A 19,412-nucleotide genomic window follows, 5' to 3' on the forward strand; every position below is an offset into this window, starting at 1 on the left:
TCCTGACCCGACTCTGCATCCATCGGTGCCGATTCCTGCGCGCAGCCCCCCTGCCCGTGGTGCAGCAGCACCCACAGCCTGGCTCCCTCCTTCCCAAGGTGCAACAGGAGCACCCACACCCCAATTCCCCCCTGCCCAGGGTGCAGCAGCAGCACCCACACCCCTGTTCCTCCATCCCCGGGGTGCAGCAGCAGCACCCGCACCCCTGCTCCTCCATCCCTGGGGTGCAGCAGTGGCACCCACACCCCTGCTCCTCCATCCCTGGGGTGCAGCAGGAGCACCCACACCCCTGCTCCTCCATCCCCGGGGTGCAGCAGTGGCACCCACACCCCGGTTCCTCCATCCCTGGGGTGCAGCAGCAGCACCCACACCCCTGCTCCTCCATCCCTGGGGTGCAGCAGCAGCACCCGCACCCCAGCCGGGCTCTGGGCTCGCGGTGCAGCCCCCCGGGCGGCACAGGGCTGTGCCACCGTGGCAGGGCCATTTCTGCACCCCAGCCTGATTTCCACGTGCCTGGAGGCGGCCACAAGCCCAGTGTGATGCCGTGGGGCACAAGAGGGCCAGGACCCCCAGGCTGAACCCCACAGCCCCCCAAAAAGCAGTGCCAGGACACACGTAATGCCAGCACGGACTGATCCTGCACCCGCGAGCAGTCGCTCCTTGGAGCAGCCGTGCAGAAAGAACTTTTACCAGCGGGGACCCCCAGGCCGGGGACCCCCAGGATGTGTCCACCCACCCCGGTTTGGGGGTCCCGCTCTGCCCCCCGGCCCTGCGGCTCAGTGGGGTGGGGGAGGAAGCCAGCCCTGCTCCACCTCATGGAAAGAAGCGCCCCTGCCGCATTGTGCGCCGCGGCCCTTTCCTCCCCTTTATTGCCCTGCTGATGTGTTTGTGTCCGCCGGAGGAAACGCCGGCAGCGCCGGGACAAACGCCCGCACACGCATGTCCCCACACCGCCCTCGACGGGTCCCCCGCCCCACGCGCCTGGCTGACCCACGCATGGGGAAACTGAGGCAGGAACAGCCCCACGCCGCCAGCCGAGGCGCCCTGAGCGCTGGCACGTCGGCAAAGGCATCCCCCGCGCTAGGATGGGGAGCGGGGGGAGGCAGCGCCCGAGCGCGCGTGTCCCCCCCCCCCCAGCCCCTGGGTGCAGCGTGGTGTCCCCCCCCCCCAGCTCCTTCCTGCTTGGCCAGGCTGCGAACACGTATCAATTAGGGTTTGATTCATGGGCCCGTCAGCGGGTAATTGCATTGGGGCCGGCGGCTGGGAGGGAGAGGAGGCACAGACATCTTCAGCCTCACCCCAGAGCAGGGTGGTTGGGGGGGGCAATAAAGCCCCAATCCCCATATACTCCTCCCCCCGCCCAGGCTTGGGGATGGGGGTCCCAAATGCAGCCAGCACCCAGGGCACCGCTGGGGGCCGGGGGCCTGGAGCATTTTGGGGGGGGCATGAGCTGTTCCTCGCCCACCCCGAGCTGGCGTGTGCTGGACCGGGGAGCCCGGCAGGATTCGTCCCCCACCACCCATCCCTCGCACGTCCCCGGTCACGTCCCTTTGCCCCGTGCTGCTGTGGCCTCGCACGGCTGGAGGGGTGGCTCTGCCCCATCACGCGTCCCCCTCCTCCTCTTCGGTGCCACCCCAGCAGCCCCGGCCCAGGCTGGTGGTCTGGGTTAACCCCCCCCCCCCCCCATATCTGGGTGGCTTTTGCTCCCCCAAACTGCGGTTTGTGGCTCCCCCCACACACCTCCGGGTGCCCTCAGGGGGCTGCAGCCGGGGCTGGGTGCCCACCCAGCTGTGAGCACCCTCCTGGGACAGGGTTGGGTGCTGGGGTCTGGGACCAAGAGGGGTCGCAGGGACCCCCGCACCGCAGAGGGCCACTTGCCCTGGCCAGTAAGGAGTCACACGTCCTGCCCCCGTGCCGGGTGACAGCTCTGATGTCCCCAAGCTTCTCCCTGCTCCTCCCGGGGGGTGGCTCAGTGCACCCCACGGTGAGCACCGGCCCCCTCGGGCACGGGCCAGCCCAGCTCAGCTCCTTTCCCTCTGTCAGCAGCTTTCGGCTGTTTCCCGGAGAGCGTTTCCTTCCCTTTGCTTCCCAGCCCAAAGCCCCGGGTCCCTGCCTCGCTCCGGCCTTGAACCCGGAGCCACCGGAGCCACTGGAGCCACCGGAGCCGCTGCCCAGCCCGAGCCCCCCGGAGCGGTGCAGAGGGGCCGTGCCACCGACCAGCTCCGGGCACGCAAGGGGGGACCACGGCCCTCGCACCCAAAACCATCGGCTCTGCCCAGCGCTTGGGTCAGGGATCCGGCCCGGGTGGGGGTGAATCCCTCCAAGCCACCTCTTCCCCAAATTTGGATGCGTTTGAAGGCGCCGGAGCACAAAGGACCAAACATTTTCCCATCCACATACTGGGGTGCAGCCTGCCCCCCCCCAAAATGTGCAACTCGTGCAAGGAGGGAGGGGAGTGCTCAGGGCAGGGTGCTGCTGGGGGTCTGCTGGGGGTCTGCGGGGGGTCCCCCTTTCCCAGTACAACCCCCCAAGGTCTGGCCCCGCGGTGGGGGCACGCTGCCCGCCCCTGCCTTGCCCGCAGCCGAGCTCTGGGGGCTCCCACTGCGAGCGGAGCAGGGCAGGGGGACATGGGGGAGTGGGCACCCCGACTCCAGCACCCCGATACCCCCAGACATACAGGACCCCGGCACTCCCAAACGCATCGCACCCCCAAACCCTCAGCACACAAGGGACCCCCGGACGCACGGGACCCCCAGCCCTCTGCACCCCCGGCCCCGAGGCCACCGACCCCCCCCGGGACCCCCGTTTCCCCGGGGTCGCTTACGGTGTCCTGGAGGGTGCCCATGGCACGGCCCGGCTCCCGGCACGGCTGCGGGAGGGTGCTGCGGACCCGCCGGGACCAGCACCGGGGCCGGGGCCGCCCGGTCCAGCCCATTTCCTCCGGCCCGGCGGGATCCGCACCCCCCTCGCCACCTCCTTCCTGCGTGGGGACACGGAGCCCAGCGTGTCCCCGAGCCCCGGAGTGGGGGGCCGGGGGGGGGGGACACGACACAGACGCTCCTGCCCCCCGCCCCGGGAGCCCCCTCCCCGCCGCCTGCAAGGCACCCCGGGTGGGACCCCCGCCCGCCCCCCTATCCCGGGAGCCACCGGGCCCGCGGGGGTCTCATCCTGCCCGCCCCCCCGCCCCGGCCGGCTCCGTGCAGCGCCGGGCACCCGGCGAGCTCCCCGCAGCTGCAGGGGGGTCCGGCGGGGGCACGACCGCCCCGGCCAGCTCCCCCCGGGCCGGTCCCGCAGCTCCGTGCCTCAGTTTCCCCTTCCCCGGGCAGGAGCCCACCCCCAGCTCTCCCTGGGGGCTCACAGCCCTCCGCCGAGGGGGGGCGGGGGGGGGATAAGTGGGCTCGGGAAAGCCCCCCCTGAGCCCCGGCGCGGAGTGGGGGGGTCCCGTAGCCCCCGGTCCCGCCGCACCCCCACCCCGTGCAGCGCCGAGCACGGCAGAGCGGGAGTCCAGGCTCCTCCGCGCCCCCCCCCCCGCGGTGTTCCCCCTCGGCATAAACCCGGGGACCCCCAGCACCCCCGGGTCCGGGTGGGGAGTGGGCTGTTGGCTGTCCCAGTCCCCGTTTCCCCGGGTGGGAGGGGAGGTGGGTCGCGGGTCTCGGGTGGGAGGGGAGGTGGTCGGGATGGGGGTCCCGGGTGGGAGGGGAGGAGGGTTAGGGGTCCCGGACGCGAGGGCAGGCGGTTAGGACGGGGGTCGCGAGTGGGAAGGGAAGCGGATCGGGGGTCCCGCGTGGGAGGGGAGCGTGGGGGGGTCCCGCCGTCCCTACCTGTAGCGCCTCGGAGCCGGGCACGGCGTCCTCCACCTTCAGGAAAACCTGCTGGCCCCGTCTGAAAAATTGAAGGAGGGCGGTGAGGAGATGCTGCAGCCCCAGCACCATGCCGGCTCCCGGCTCCCGGCACGGCTCGGCACGGCCCGGTTGAGCTCCCCGCCCCCGGGCAGGGGCTGCGGGCCCCGCCGCTCCCCGCCCCGCTCCGCCCCGCGCTCCGCTCCGCACCTGCTGCGCGCCGGCTCCGCGGGGTCCTAAGGGACAGGGAGGGGGGACCGAGGGGGGGGGGACCCCGGGGTGGGGAGAGGGTGGTAGTGCTCTGCTATGGGGCAGGTACCGGGTGTACCCCCCCAGGTCTGGCATCTGGGGGTACGCACACACCACCCCCCCCCATGGTAAACCCTCCCTCGTGGCGTTTGGGGTGGAGGGTTTGGGTTGGGAGGTGCCTCCCCCTGCACCTTCCCCCTTCTTGGGCAGGGGTCACCCCCCCAATTTCACACACACACCCCCGTACAGACTCCAGCTAAAGCGCCCCCCCCCCCCCCCGTCAAGGGCTGTGCCCCAGGCTTGGATTGGGGGTCCCCCCCCATCCTCCTTGGTCGGGTGCTGGAAGCCTCCCCCCATTTTTAGGCAGGGACGCCCATTGCTGGCTCCAGGGCAACTCCTGACGGAAAGAACCCCCCTGTCCCACCCGCCACCCTGACAAGCCCCGCATTGGAAGAGCACCCCCTCCCCACTCTTGGATAGGGAGGGACCCCCATCTCACACGCTGGAGAAGACCCCACTTGGTCACCCTCCCCCATCATAGAGATGCCTCCCATATATCCCCTCGTCGCCTTGGGTGAGAAGCGACCCCCTCGCCGAGCCTCCCACCCTCTCCCAGGGACAAGCACCGGGATTTCGGGGGTGCCGCTCCCCCTGCACAGCCTGAGCCATACAGGGACCCCGGGGACCACCTCGCCGCAGCACCCCAGAGGAGAGGGGTGCTCCGCCACCCTGCCATCCCCTGGCGCTCAGGCTCAGCTCGGGGAGCCCACCCCAAAGAGACGGGGCTTTGGCGGTGACGAACCAACAGGTTACTGGCTTCACCGCGCACGGCAAGGAGCCCCTAAGGATCGGTCCGGCGGGGATGCGACATGGCAGCCACGTGCCACGCTGCGAGGGGTGCAGGCAGCGCGAGCAAATGAAAGCACAAATAAATGGGCAATAAAGGAGGAAGGAGAAAGACGAGCAATCGAAGGAGATATTATGCCAAAGACCACAAAGGAAGGGCCTGCCAGGGCTGGCACCCCGCCTCCATCTCCTCCGGGCACAGGAGGAAGGTTTTGGGGGAGGAAAGCCTCTTCCTCTTCCTCCAAACCCCATGAACCCCTTGGCTCGCTCGATGTTTCCTTGTCACCCAGATCAGCTAAATCGGAGCTAAGCTGGCCTAAGCCAGCAGTAACAGCCACTTAAGCGCTGCTCGTGCTCTTGCCCTCTCCCAGGGGTGCTCAGCAGCTATCGCCTCTGTTATCTTAAGCCAGTTCTTCAGCCAGGCTTGTGGAGAGGCTGGATGGGGTGGGAAATCCATCGGGTGCAGGGTCCCTTGCAGGGTGCTGAGCCCTTGCAGGGTGCAGGGCCCTTTGCAGGGTGCAGGGTCCCTTGCAGGGTGCAGGGCCCTTTGCAGGGTGCTCAGCCCTTGCAGGGTGCAGGGCCCTTTGCAGGGTGCAGGGTCCCTTGCAGGGTGCTGAGCCCTCGCAGGCGCTGAGCCCTTGCAGGGTGCAGGGCCCTTTGCGGGGTGCCCGGCCCCAGGCCCCATCCCTGCCTGCCCCAGGGCTGCCGCTGCCTGCACTGGGCGCTGCCCTCAGCCTGCCGGGAAGGTTTTGGCAGCACGTCCGGGTTTGCAGGGCCCCAACAGCCCCCAAATTAGCCTTCCTCCCGAACTCTTCCTCTCCGCCACCACGCCACAGCTGTTGTGAACACGAGGAGACCGCCCCAGCCGAGCTGTCCCCCCCCACTGCGTGTCCCCACTCACGGCACTGGGGCTCAGCACCGCTGCAGAGGGGTGTCCCCGGGACCTCTGCTCCACAGGCTCTGCAAAACCCCCCCAAGAACCTCCCGTGCACCAACGCTGTGCGCGCAGCCGCGCTATCAGACAGCAGAGAATACACACGCGCGCGAGCCCGGGCAGCCGCACGTGCTGCCTGGCGCACGGGGGGAGTTTTGACCAGAGCCAAAGCGCAGATCCCTCCTGCCCGCGGGCTGCTCCCAGGGACTGGGTGCTGTGGGGATGCGCTGGGGGCTCGTAGGGGCTCAACCTCTCTCGCATCGTCTCACAACCCGCGGGGGAGCACCCAACCCACCAACGCCTGGCTGCCCGGCCACTGGCGGAGGCAGAAATGTCCCCGAAGGGTGGAGGGATGGAGGGAGAAGTCCCTTGGCGTCCTCACCCCCATTAGTGTCCCGTGGGGACACGGGGTGACAGAGCCAGGCCTCCTCACGGCAGTGGCCACGTGGGGGAGGGTTTGGGGGCTACCGAAGCAGCCCCCCCCCCAGCTAACCCCCCTCAGCGGGTCAGGGAAGGCCCCGTGCTTGGTGCTGCAGCTCCAAAGCACCCTTGGGTGGCTGGGCCAGGATCCCCGGGGAGGTGGGGGGCCTGACAGCAGGACCCTCCCATGCGCAGCCTGTACCCTGCACCCCACACCCTGCACCCCACACTCTGCAGCCCGCCTGTGGCACCCTGCACCCCATATCCTGCGTGAGGCACCCTGCACCTCGCATGCTGCACCCAACACTCTGCATGCTGCACCCTCCAACCTGCACCCCACACCCCACACCTTGCAGCCTGCACCCCGCACCCTGCACCCCACTCCCTGCATGATGCACCCCGCACCCTGCACCCCACTCCCTGCATGATGCACCTTGCATCCTGTACCCCACACCCTGCATGCTGCACCCTCTAACCTGCACCCCGCATCCCACACCCCGCTCCCTGCACCTTTCACCCCTCTCCCTGCACCCCACTCCCTGCCTGATGCACCTCGCACCCTGCGCGCTGCACCCACCATCCTGCACCCCACACACCCGCACCCTGCACCCCACAACCTGCATGCTGCACCCTCTAATCTGCACCTCGCACCCTGCGTGCTGCACCCACCATCCTGCACCCCACACACCCGCACCCTGCATGCTGCACCCACCATCCTGCACCCCACACACCCGCACCCTGCACCCCACAACCTGCATGCTGCACCCTCTAACCTGCACCTCGCACCCTGCGTGCTGCACCCACCATCCTGCACCCCACACACCTGCAACCCGCTCGCTGCACCCACCATCCTGCACCCCACGCACCCGCACCCTGTGTGCTGCACCCACCATCCTGCACCCCACGCACCCGCACCCCGCTCGCTGCACCCCGCAGCCCCCGGGCGGTGCCGGGGGCAGGGCGGGGGGTCCCGGCGGGAGGGTCAGGGCGACCGGCGGAGCCGCAGGGCCATCTAGTGGCCAAAGCCACCGGGGCCACCCCGGCCACCCTGGGGGGCTCTCCCCGGCCGGCCCCCGCCGTGCCCCGGGGCACCCACTCGCAGCACCCCGGCTTCGCCCCGGGAGCAGCCGCGGCGGGCAGGGGGGTCCTGCCCCGGGGGGCCGGGGGGGTGGCGAGCAGCCCCAGGTTGGGACACAGCCCCCGCCTCGGCTCAGGGGTCCCTGGCCCTCAGCGCTGCACTGGCTGGCATCGTGTCAGCACCCAAGGGTGACACGGCCACGGGTGCAGGGTGATGGGCACCTCGTCCCAGGCAGTGGCACATGGCGATGGGCACATCACCCCGGGTGGTGGCACATAGAATCACAGAATCACAGAATGTCCTGAGTGGGAAGGGACCCATAAGGATCATCGAGTCCAACTCCTGGCTCCACACAGGACCAGCCAAATCACAGCAGATGACTGAGAGCGTTATCCAGACGCTTCTTGAACTCAGTCAAGCTCGGTGCTGTGACCACTTCTCTGGGGAGCCTGTTCCAGTGCCCGACCACCCTCTCAGTGAAGAACCTTTGCCTGATATCCAACCTAAACCTCGGCTGTCGCAGCTTCATGCCGTTCCCTCGGGTTCTGTCACTGGTCACCAGAGGGAGGAGATCAGCGCCTGCCCCCTTGCTCCCCCTCGTGAGGGAGCTGTAGGCCACGATGAGGTCTCCCCTCAGTCTCCTCTTCTCCAGGCTGAACAAACCAAGGGACTTCAGCCTCTCCTCATGCGTCTTCCCCTCTAGACCCTTCACCATCTTTGTTGCCCTCCTTTGGACACTCTCCAATAGGTTTATGTCCTTTTTGTACTGTGGCGCCCAACACTGCACGCAGTACTTGAGGTGAGGCTGCACCAGCGCAGTGTAGAGTGGGACAATCCCTTCCCTAGACCGGCTAGCAATGCCATGCTTGATGCACCCCAGGGTACAGTTGGCTTTCCTGGCAGCCTGGGCACGCCGTTGACTCACGTTCAACTCGCTGTCGACCAAGACCCCAAGTCCCTTTCAGCATGGCTGCTCTCCAGCGTCTCATCGCCCAGTCTATGTACAGCCAGGGTTGCCCCTTCCCGGGTGCAGAATCCGGCACTTGCCCTTGTTAAACCCCGTGGGGTTGGTGACTGCCCAGTTCTCCAATCTGTCCAGATCTCTCTGCAAGGCCTCTCCACCCTCGACGGAATCAACAGCTCCTCCCAATTCGGTGTCATCCGCAAACTTGCTCACGACACCTTCTAGTCCTACATCCAAGTCGTTGATGCGCACTTTGCCCTGGATGGTGACACATGGCGATGGGCACCTTGCCCTGGATGGTGACATATGGCAACGGGCACCTTACACTGGGTGGTGGCACATGGTGATGGGCACCTTACGCTGGGTGGTGACACATGGCGATGGGCACCTTACACTGGATGGTGACACATGGCGATGGGCACCTTACGCTGGGTGGTGACACATGGCGATGGGCACCTCACCCTGGGCAGTGGTACGAGGCCATGCACATGCACCCCTGGGCTCAGCTCCTCGCCGCCTTGCCCAGTGCCAGAGGAGCTTCCATCTCTCCTGCAGCCTTGCCCACCATCAAAGCCCCATGGTGCAGGCAGGCAGGCAGCCTGCCTTCACCGCCTGCCCGCTCCCCTGCCCGCCTCGCACCTCGTTAGCTGCTTTGCTCTCTGCTCCCATCCCTGGCAGCGGCCACTTTGGCTCCGGTCCCTCTTGTCCTCCCGCCAAGGAGAGGTCGCCCACACACCAGCCTCTGGAAAGGCTTGTCCTCCGCTCCTGCCTCAGTTTCCCCCCATCGCTGCGCGGGAATCGGCGCTGGCAGGATTTGTTTCCAGGGCAATGGGGATAAGCGCCGCCGAGATGGGAGCAGATGCTGCAAACAGCTTTGGAGCCGCGGCTGCCAACCGCCCCGGGGTTTGGGGGGCAGCACCCCTGCGCTGAGGGGGGGAAGGAAAGGACCCTGCCATCCCCACCCCATCCCCAAGCAGGTCCCGGGGATCGGGTGCCCACGGGGGGCATCGGGCTGGGCGAGGGGCAGGAATCCGGCCCCGGTGGGTGGTGGTGCATCACCCTGTCGTGCCCACGAGGGCACAGCTCCCGTGCCCGTGCAAGGGTCCCCTGGGATGGCTCCGGGCGCCGGGAGCACCACGGTGCCCTGCCTCAGCCTGGATGCGGCCCTGCCCGACCCCGGCGCTTCGCGCTCGGGGCGGTGGGAGCAAGGTTGGCTCTGCCCGTCCCCTCGGGATGCAGCAGCGGGCATTTTGGGCTGGAAAACAGCAACTCCCGTCACGCAGAGCCGCTCCGGCCATCAGCCGTGCAGGTCCATGTGCAAGGGGTGGAAAAACACCCCAAAACCAGCGAGCCCCCCTTGGCCGAGCGGTGGGATGCTGAGCTGCCAGGGCAGCACCAGGGCTGGGGGGGAAGGACCCCGCGGGGGCCGGGGGCCGCTCCTGGTGCGTCAGCTCCCACGGGGCAGGGTCACGCCGTGCCCATCACCCTGACCGGGCCACCACGGGACCCACCAGCTCCCCAAGATCAAGCCCTGGGGTCCCCAGCTCCGGGGACACCCCGCTGCAGCAACCAAGCGTCATCTCAGCCTGACGGCTCTGCCCAGCCCGGACGGATCCTGCTGGCTCGGATGCGGGTCCTGTGCTCCATGCATGAAGCAGATTCCCCGTGGGGCTGGCAGATTCCCCGTGGGGCTGGCAGATTTCCCTGTGGGGCTGGCAGATTTCCCGTGGGGCTGGCAGATTCCCCGTGGGGCTGGCAGATTCCCCGTGGGGCTGGCAGATTCCCCGTGGGGCTGGCAGATTCCCCGTGGGGCTGGCAGATTTCCCTGTGGGGCTGGCAGATTCCCCGTGGGGCTGGCAGATTCCCCGTGGGGCTGGCGGATTCCCCGTGGGGCTGGCAGATTTCCCGTGGGGCTGGCAGATTCCCCGTGGGGCTGGCGGATTCCCCGTGGGGCTGGCAGATTTCCCTGTGGGGCTGGCAGATTCCCCGTGGGGCTGGCGGATTCCCCGTGGGGCTGGCAGATTTCCCGTGGGGCTGGCAGATTCCCCGTGGGGCTGGCAGATTTCTCCGTGGGGCTGGCGGATTCCCCGTGGGGCTGGCAGATTCCCCGTGGGGCTGGCAGATTTCCCTGTGGGGCTGGCAGATTCCCCGTGGGGCTGGCAGATTCCCCGTGGGGCTGGCAGATTTCCCTGTGGGGCTGGCAGATTTCTCCGTGGGGCTGGCGGATTCCCCGTGGGGCTGGCAGCCAGCAGTCACCCCCCGAAGAGCGGGGTGCTCTGCGGCAGCTCCTGGGCTCGCAGGATCCGTGCTGAGCCTGGCACGTCAGCGTCACCAGAGCCACCCACGGGGCAGGTCACGGGCCCCGCACAGCTGCCGGGGGACAGAGAGCCATTGCTGAGCACGCACAAGGGCACAGTGTGGGGCTGTCCCCGGCTTCCCTGTCCCCAACTGCTCACCCATGGGAGCCCGGGGACAGGGCTGCAGGGACGGGGGGGCTGGGGACGGGGCAGTGGGACACAGGGGTGCAGGGACAGGGGTGCAGGGACACAGGGGTGCAGGGATGCAGGGGTGCAGGGACAAAGGGGAGCAGGGACAGGGGTGCAGGGACAGGGGTGCGGGGACAAAGGGGTGCAGGGATGCAGGGGTGCAGGGATGCAGGGGAGCAGGGACAGGGGGCCTGAGGATGGGGCAGTGGGATGCAGGGCTGCAGGGATGCAGCGGTGCAGGGACAAAGGGGAGCAGGGACAGGGGTGCAGGGACACAGGGGTGCAGGGACAAAGGGGTGCAGGGATGCAGCGGTGCAGGGACAAAGGGGAGCAGGGACAGGGGTGCAGGGATGCAGGGGTGCAGGGACAAAGGGGTGCAGGGACAAAGGGGTGCAGGGACACAGGGGTGCAGGGACACAGCGGTGCAGGGACAAAGGGGTGCAGGGACAAAGGGGTGCAGGGACGCAGGGGTGCAGGGACAAAGGGGTGCAGGGACAAAGGGGTGCAGGGACACAGGGGTGCAGGGACACAGGGGTGCAGGGACAAAGGGGTGCAGGGACGCAGGGGTGCAGGGACACAGGGGTGCAGGGACAAAGGGGTGCAGGGACGCAGGGGTGCAGGGACAAAGGGGTGCAGGGACAAAGGGGTGCAGGGACACAGCGGTGCAGGGACACAGGGGTGCAGGGACAAAGGGGTGCAGGGACGCAGGGGTGCAGGGACACAGGGGTGCAGGGACAAAGGGGTGCAGGGACAAAGGGGTGCAGGGACACAGGGGTGCAGGGATGCAGCGGTGCAGGGACAAAGGGGTGCAGGGACAAAGGGGTGCAGGGACCCAGGGCTGCAGGGACAAAGGGGTGCAGGGACACAGCGGTACAGGGACACAGGGGTGCAGGGACACAGGGGTGCAGGGACAAAGGGGTGCAGGGACACAGCGGTGCAGGGACACAGGGCTGCAGCACCACGGTCGCATGCAGGCGTTGCTTCTCAGCCAGCACGCATGCAACAGAGCTCGTCTTCCCAGCCGGCTTGTTAACGACCCGGTATAATTATGAGCTGCTCCGGCTCACTGGCTCGTGCAGCCCCCCGGGAACGGCATCCCTGGGAGGGGAACGTCACACTCGGTCGGATGGGGGACATCCCGGCACAGGGCTGGGAGCTGCTGGGGAAGAAATCCGGGTGCTGGGGAGAGGCAAAGCAGCGCGTTTCCCAGCCGTGCTTCCTATGGTTCCATTCTGCCTGTGGTTTTTTCCCTGTTTCCGACGACCCGGGGTGGATAGATCGGCGCTGCCCATCCTTCCTCTCCCCAGGGCCTCGGGGCGGCAGCCTGCCAGGCATCCCAGCCCTGCTTCAGCATAGGAGGGAGCAAAGTTCATGTGGGCTAGTAAATATTAACCCTTATTTCACACAAAGGAAACCTGGAGAACCCCTCTTTGGTGTTTAAGCCCCACAGACTCGGCTTTTCCCCGGAGAGCGGGAAGTGCTGGCAGCAAACGGCAGCAAAGCACCAAAGCCGAGGGATTTTGGGGGGTTAAGAAGCAAGGCTGAGTCTTCGAAGCCCGTGTAGCCCCGAAAAACCAGCAGCGCATTTGTCCCCAGGCCCCTTTGCAGGGTGTACGTAGGAGGGGAACCTGCAGAAACCCACCCCCAGAGCAGCATCTCTGGGTATACTGGGTATACTGGGAGGACTGGGAGGCTGGGTGCCACCTTGCAGGGGGAGGCGGGGCGGGAGGCGAGCGTGGCCCGGCGGTTACCAGCTGTGCCAGCGTTGCTGTAAATCATGTCGGATCAGTGAAGCTTCATTAAGCCGCGGCGGCGGCAGAGCCGGGGTGGATATTGCAGGGCCGGATCCCAGCTCCGGCGGCGGCTCCGGGGAAACACGGCCGGGGCGAGGACCGTGACACCTCCCCGAGCATCCTCACAGCATCCCTGACCCGCGGCGGGGACACGCGCGTACACACACACACACACGCACGTGGCTTGGCCAGGCACGGGGACGCCGTGCACGTGGCCGTGGGAGTCCCCGGGGACGCAGGACGGGATGGCTGGGGCTGCAGCAACGCCTCCAGCGCTGAAAATGGCTCCTCGCGTCCCGCAGGTGCGTGGCCGGGCACCGGCGAGTGGGGAAACTGAGGCCGCGCGGTTGCGGAGCGGTCCCTGCCGCAGAGGCGACCCGGACTCAGCCGGCTCGAGCAGAGCTCTGGGGACGCGGCCGCTAATCAAGCTGCTGTATCTACAGATAAATTGAGGTGTTATTTCTCCAGAGCTGCTAATCTGGGGTACTCTGCCAGCTCTAAATTCAGGCGGAAATAAATCCATCTGTTCTCCCGCTCGGCCGCTAATCCCCCCGGCCGGGGCTCTCCGCAGCAGCCAAGCCTCGCCGCTCGCTCGGCGGGGCTGTAACGCGGCGCAGGACGCGGCTGCAGATCGATATCTCATTTGCTGCTCTCAGAGGAAGGTGACGATGGGTTCTTCACCGATAAATCCTACCCGACAGCGTGGCCCTGGCCGGCGGTGGCTAAAACGTGCCCGCACCGCGGGAGGATCGCGTTGCCGGGCCGGAGCAGGGGATGCTGCAGCATCCTTCCCCGGGGCGATGCGATGCGCGGGGTCAGCCGCCCCCGAGTCCCGGGGACGAAACTCCGGGCGCCGCGAGGCTCCGTGGGCCCAGACGGTCGATGGCACCGGCGGCCGCAGCCAAACCGCTCTGGAGCGGCAGGGAGAAGCTGCCGGCTCGTTTCCCCTCCCGTTAAAGATGACATCCCTGCTGCCTGCCCGCGGGGAGACCTGCGCGTGTGCAGGAGCGAGGAAGACGTGCAGCGGGGCAGGGAGGAAGAGCGGGGCAGGAGGGCATCGCTGCTGGGGGTGGCTCCTTTCCAGGGCAGAGCCTGCTCCTGCAGCTGCAGAGGGCTCAGACGCGTGTGCATGGCTGTGCACAAGCGTGTGTGTGCACAAGAGTCTGTGCACGGGTATGCGTGGGTTTGCACGTTAGCAGTGTGCACGTGTGCAAGAGGGCCTGCACGTATGGGGGCTGCATGCAAGGGGAGCGTGCGCTTGGGTGCGTGGGGGTGCACTTGTGTGGGTGTGCACATGGGGGTGCAAGGATGGGGGTGAGTGCACGGGGGGGGTGTACATGGGGATGCACGAGGGTGTTCTTGTGTGTGCATGCACGGGGGGTGCAAGGATGGAGGTGCACGCATGCAGAGCATGCGCGCACAAGAGACGCGTGTGTGGGTGTGCTTGTGCAAGCGTGGGGTGCATATATGCACAGGGGATGTTTGTGTGCGTGCGCTTGAGGGGCACGTGCACGCTGATGCGTGGGGGTGCGTGCATGGGGGGTGCCCACATATGTGGGGGGGGTGTATTTGTGTGCATGAGATGTATGTGGGGGGTGTGCGTGCGTGCGTGCGAGCGTGAGTACACACACACTCCCCACCTTTCCCTCCGCCCCCCCTCCTGTAGCCGATGGCCGGTCCCCAGGGCCGACCCCAGAGCCAGCGCGGGCACCGCTCACGCTAAACGCCCCGTGGGCAGCTGGACCCCCCAGCCCCAGCCCCACAGCCGCCTCCCGGGGGGGACCCCGCAGCCTGGCAGCCCCCACGCTACCCAGGGGGAGGCTGCGGTGCCCCGGGGCCGCGACGGAGGAGCAGCAGCTGAGGGGGCAGCAGCCTGGGGTTTGCGCTCCTGCAGCCCCACACTTGCACCCTGTGCACCCCAGGGTTTGCACCCCACATTTGCACCCTGTGCACCCCAGGGTTTGCACCCTGTGCAGCCCCACATTTGCACCCTGTGCACCCCAGGGTTTGCACCCCACATTTGCACCCTGTGCACCCCAGGGTTTGCACCCCACACAGCCCCACACTTGCACCCTGTGCACCCCAGGGTTTGCACCCCACACAGCCCCACACTTGCACCCTGTGCACCCCAGGGTTTGCACCCCACACAGCCCCACATTTGCACCCTGTGCACCCCATGGTTTGCACTCCTGCAGCCCCACATTTGCACCCTGTGCACCCCAGGGTTTGCACCCCACGCAGCCCCACACTTGCACCCTGTGCACCCCAGGGTTTGCACCCCACGCAGCCCCACACTTGCACCCTGTGCACCCCAGGGTTTGCACCCCACGCAGCCCCACACTTGCACCCTGTGCACCCCAGGGTTTGCACCCCACGCAGCCCCACACTTGCACCCTGTGCACCCCACTGTTTGCACCCCACGCAGCCCCACATTTGCACCCTGTGCAGCCCCGTGGCAGCTCAGCCCCATCCTGATCCCCCACACCTGCCTGCAGCGGGGCACGGGCTCTGTCACCCCTTCCCTCTCCAGCACGGGCTGGGGGGCACCCGGCTTACGCTGAGCAACGCGCAGGGATCACCGCCTCGCCCCATTCCCACCCCGGCCGCCACCGGGGCCGCTCCTGCCGTCGCTGGAACCCCAAGAACTGGCAGCACCCCGGCACCCCGGCACGCTGCGAGCCCCAAAGACCCCCAGCACCCGGGCAAAGGGACGTGACCACGGGAACCGAGGCGCAGCGGGAGCCCGGGGCCGAGCAGCGATGCAGGTGTCCCTCGGCGGGGACGGTCCCCAAGACACGCCAGCTACGGGGACCCCATGGCCGCACGTGGAAGGGTTTGCTGCTGCTGCTGTCATTGCCACCCCCGGGTTTTGAGCTGGATAACGAAGGGGCCTGGCCGAGCGAGCGATGCCGGCGATGAATAAGTGATGGAGCCCTCGGAGGGTCTCTATGGAGACAGCTCGGAGCGCGGTGGGGGCCGCCGGCAGCCCCCGCATCCCCCAGCCGAGGCCGGGGAGCCAGGGCTAAGGAGGGGGGCAAGCGGGAGGGCAGAGCTGCCCCCCGGCAGGGGATCTCCTGACCCCGTGCCCACCGCCATCCCCTCCCCGGGGGAGCTGCTCCCTCCCGTTCCTCCTCCAGGGCTTTTCCCCCGCCGCCGCGGAGCCAGCGCGGCCGGTCGCCAGGGGTGGGCAAGCCCCGGCCATGGTGGCCATGGGCATCTCCAGCCGGGCTGGCAGCGGGTTTTGGGTTTTGCACCCTGGGGGGCTCAGCCCCGCTGGCACACGCAGCCTGTCCCCTGTCCCCTGAGAGCGTCCTGCACGCGTGGGGTCAGAGCACCCACCCACCGCACGCTCAGGGGGACAAGGACAGGTGACATCAGAGAATCACAGAACCCCAGATGGGTTTGGGTGGGCAGGGACCTCCCAGCCCATCCAGTGCCACCCCTGCCATGGGCAGGGACACCCTCCACTAGCCCAGCTTGCTCATCCATGGGGACAGTATGGCTCTGGGGGGACATCATAGGTCTGGGGGGACAGCCTGGCTCTGGGGGGACAGCTGTGTCCAGAGGGACAGCCTGCATCTGGAGGAACGTGCATCTGGGGACAGCATGTATCTGGAAGGACACCACACACCTGAGGGACAGCGTGTTGCGAGGGACAGCACGTGTCTGGAGGGACAGGAGCTGCCTGAAGGGACAGGATGTGCCCAGAGAGAGAGCGGGCATTGGGGGGGACAGCATGCACGAGGGGGGACAGCATGCATTGGGGTGACAGCAGGCATGGGGGGACAGCATGCACTGGGGGGGGACAGCATGCATGGGGGGGACAGCATGCATTAGGGTGACAGCATGCACTGGGGGGGACAGCGTGCATCAAGGGGGTCAGCATGCATGGGGGGGACAGCGTGCATTGGGGGGGACAGCGTGCATGGGCGGGGGGACAGAGTGCATCAAGGGGGTCAGCATGCATTGGGGGGGGACAGCGTGCATGGGGGGACAGCGTGCATCAAGGGGGTCAGCATGCATGGGGGGGACAGCGTGCATGGGGGGGACAGCGTGCATGGGCGGGGGGACAGCGTGCATCAAGGGGGTCAGCATGCATGGGGGGGAGAGCATCCTTCGGGGGGGGGCAGCATGCATGGTGGGGGACAGCATGCACGGGGCAGGGGACAGCGTGCATCAGGGGACAGCATCCATCGAGGGGGACAGCGTGCATTGGGGGGACAGCATGCACAGGGGGACAGCGTGCATTGGGGTGACAGCATGCACAGGGGGACAGCAAGCGCCCGGGGGCCAGCACACCCCAGGCACACAGCCCCCTCCCGCTGCGTGCAGCAGGGTGCAGGGTCACCCCCAGCCCCACGGCCCCCCGCTGCGAGTTGTTCGGCCCCAGACAACGGGCTGGGACTCCGGAGAGCGAAGCTTGGAGCCTGACCTGCCACCACCCCCCCGTGCCTCAGTTTCCCCCCAAGAAAACAGCCCCGGACGCCCCCCCCAAACCCCCGGGGCTGCCCCAGGCAGCGGGCACGGCAGCGGGGCGCAGACTGACCCAGCCCGGCGCGACAGGAGCCTCGTTTAGCGGCTTCGTTTGGGTTCGCCTTGGGTTTCCCCCCTTTTATCACCGTAAATCTCCCTTCTGATACATTCCAGGTGCAAAAAATAAATGAAGCATCGGAGCCAGGCGGGCAATGTTCTTCCAGAAGTACTTACGCAAATCGTTAGCGCGCTAATGACTGTGCCATGCCGGCTATTCCAGGTGGCCGAGCGGCAATAAGGAAGACCCCAGACCGGCCCGGGCATACGGAGGATGTGAATTTATTGCCGGATTAAATAAAAGAATAATAGGTGATATCTGCTAGCAACGGGCCGCGGCACTCTGTGCTGGCCCCGCTCCAGGACGTCTGTCACCCGCTCCCTGCGGTCCCCTCCGCTCGCCCGGGCGCTGGGATGGCGTCCAGGGGACAACAGCTTGAGGTGCCACCAGGAGCAGCCCGGGGAAGGGAGACGTGGGGCTGGTGTCCGGCACGTTGGAGACTCCGGAGAAATTCGGTGCACAGGGAACAGGGTGCCAGTCCAGGGCTGAGCCTGACCGGGGATGGGCTGAGCCTGACCCGGGATGGGCTGAGCCTGACCAGAGATGGTCTGAGCCTGACCTGGGATGGGCTGAGCCTGAAATGGGGATGGGCTGAGCCTGACCCGAAATGGGGATGGGCTGAGCCTGACCTGGGATGGGCTGAGCCTGACCCAGGGAGGGGCTGAGCCTGACCCGGGATGGGCTGAGCCTGACCCGGGATGGGCTGAGCCTGACCCAGGGAGGGGCTGAGCCTGACCTGGGATGGGCTGAGCCTGACATGGGGATGGGCTGAGCCTGACCCGGGATGGGCTGAGCCTGACCCAGGGAGGGGCTGAGCCTGACACGGGGATGGGCTGAGCCTGACCGGGGATGGGCTGAGCCTGACCTGGGGATGGGCTGAGCCTGACCTGGGGATGCTCTGACCCTCACCTGGGGATGCTCAGCACCGCACTGAAGCGATCCCGGGCTGGGTGCATGTGGCCAGCACAGGTGTCTGTGCCCCTGCCCCCCAAACCTGCCCTCCCCCTCCCGGCACGGACAGGAGGGCGGATTCGGTGGATTTACGGACACCTCGTTCAAAAGAGCCCCGCTGGGCTCCCGCTGCAACCCTCCTCTGGTCCCAGGGACACGAGCACACGCGTTTCCCCGCACGCGCCCTCGCTGGCAGCACCCGCTTGTATTCCTGGGGAGGGACAGCTCTGTCCCCGAAGGCACCACGGCCACCCGGGCGCTACAGCCTGCTACGATGACGCTTTGAGACGTGCTGTGCCTCAGTTTCCCCCTCAGGACCCAACGAGACCTATCCTTAGAACGGGGACAAACGGGGACCCCGGGCGAAATCTCCTTGGAGCCAAATCCGGCCATGAGGATGCTCCAGTCCGGCCAGGGCAGGAGCTGGGATGTGGGCAGGACCGTCCCCAAGACACCCCCCCCGCCCAGGGACCCCGACATGGGGGTGACACCCGGCTCTCGCTCCCCTCCCTCGTGCAGGTTCCCACCGGTGTGCCCAGGATTGTCCCCCTCTCAGGACATCTCTCCGTGGGCGTCCCTTGGCATCCCACGCCCGGGGGGCCCGCTGCCACCTTCTCTCCTGGCACCTGCCTGCTCCAATTCCCCCTCGTTATCTCTCTTTTGTTAACGATGCATTCACTCGCCAATTTAACCTGGATTAAAACCGGCTCGCTCGCTTGTTCTCCTCCAATTAATTTGTTCGGCGCTTCTATTTCTAAATTAATTCATCAAGTTCTTTGGCAGGGAGAAACAGGCAGCACCCTGGCTCTGCGTGCTGCTCGGGATCAGGATTAATTATCCCGGCGGGAATGACCGAGAGGTGAAGCGGAGCAGGGACTCATCCCGGGACGGGGACCCGGATCCGGGGCGAGCGGCATCCCCTGGACCACCCGCGAGCGTCCCAGCGAGGGAGGCCGTGGGACGGGGGAACCCACGGCTCGGCCCCGTCGCCTCCGCGCTCCCCCGGGAATACGTGACGGGGACAAAATCCCTACGGAACAAACCGTGGCGCCTGCGGGGGGGCCGCCCCGGTCCGCGCCGGGGGCAAGGTGGGGGGGGCCGGGCTGCACCCCGCAAGGGTTAACGCCGGTACGGCACGGGGTGTTCGAGCTAAAAATACGCGGTGACTTTTTTTCTGTATTTGCTCTAATGAGTCATTCTCTTTAAGTAATTTATTGCTCGTTACATAATCACTTTCATTTTCAGCTGGAGAAAAATGGAA

At 67.3% G+C, this 19,412-nt stretch overlaps 1 protein-coding gene across 2 annotated transcripts in view; it reads right to left on the reverse strand.

The window, feature by feature from the left end:
* Nucleotides 1-19,412, reverse strand: part of LOC129200226 (cGMP-dependent 3',5'-cyclic phosphodiesterase-like) — a 49,706-nt gene that overhangs the window by 15,412 nt on the left and 14,882 nt on the right. The window contains exon 1 of one of the 2 annotated variants that reach the window (XM_054811546.1): nt 2,825-2,955. In XM_054811546.1, the coding sequence (XP_054667521.1) occupies nt 2,825-2,935 (111 nt within the window). In that variant the 5' untranslated portion in view covers nt 2,936-2,955. Of the gene's footprint in view, nt 1-2,824; nt 2,956-3,821; nt 3,883-19,412 lie in introns of those variants that run through there. The other variant, XM_054811545.1, reaches the window with a different exon arrangement.

Source organism: Grus americana, unplaced genomic scaffold (genome assembly GCF_028858705.1).
Source record: "Grus americana isolate bGruAme1 unplaced genomic scaffold, bGruAme1.mat H_1, whole genome shotgun sequence".
In the NCBI taxonomy this organism is placed as follows: Eukaryota; Metazoa; Chordata; class Aves; order Gruiformes; family Gruidae; genus Grus; species Grus americana.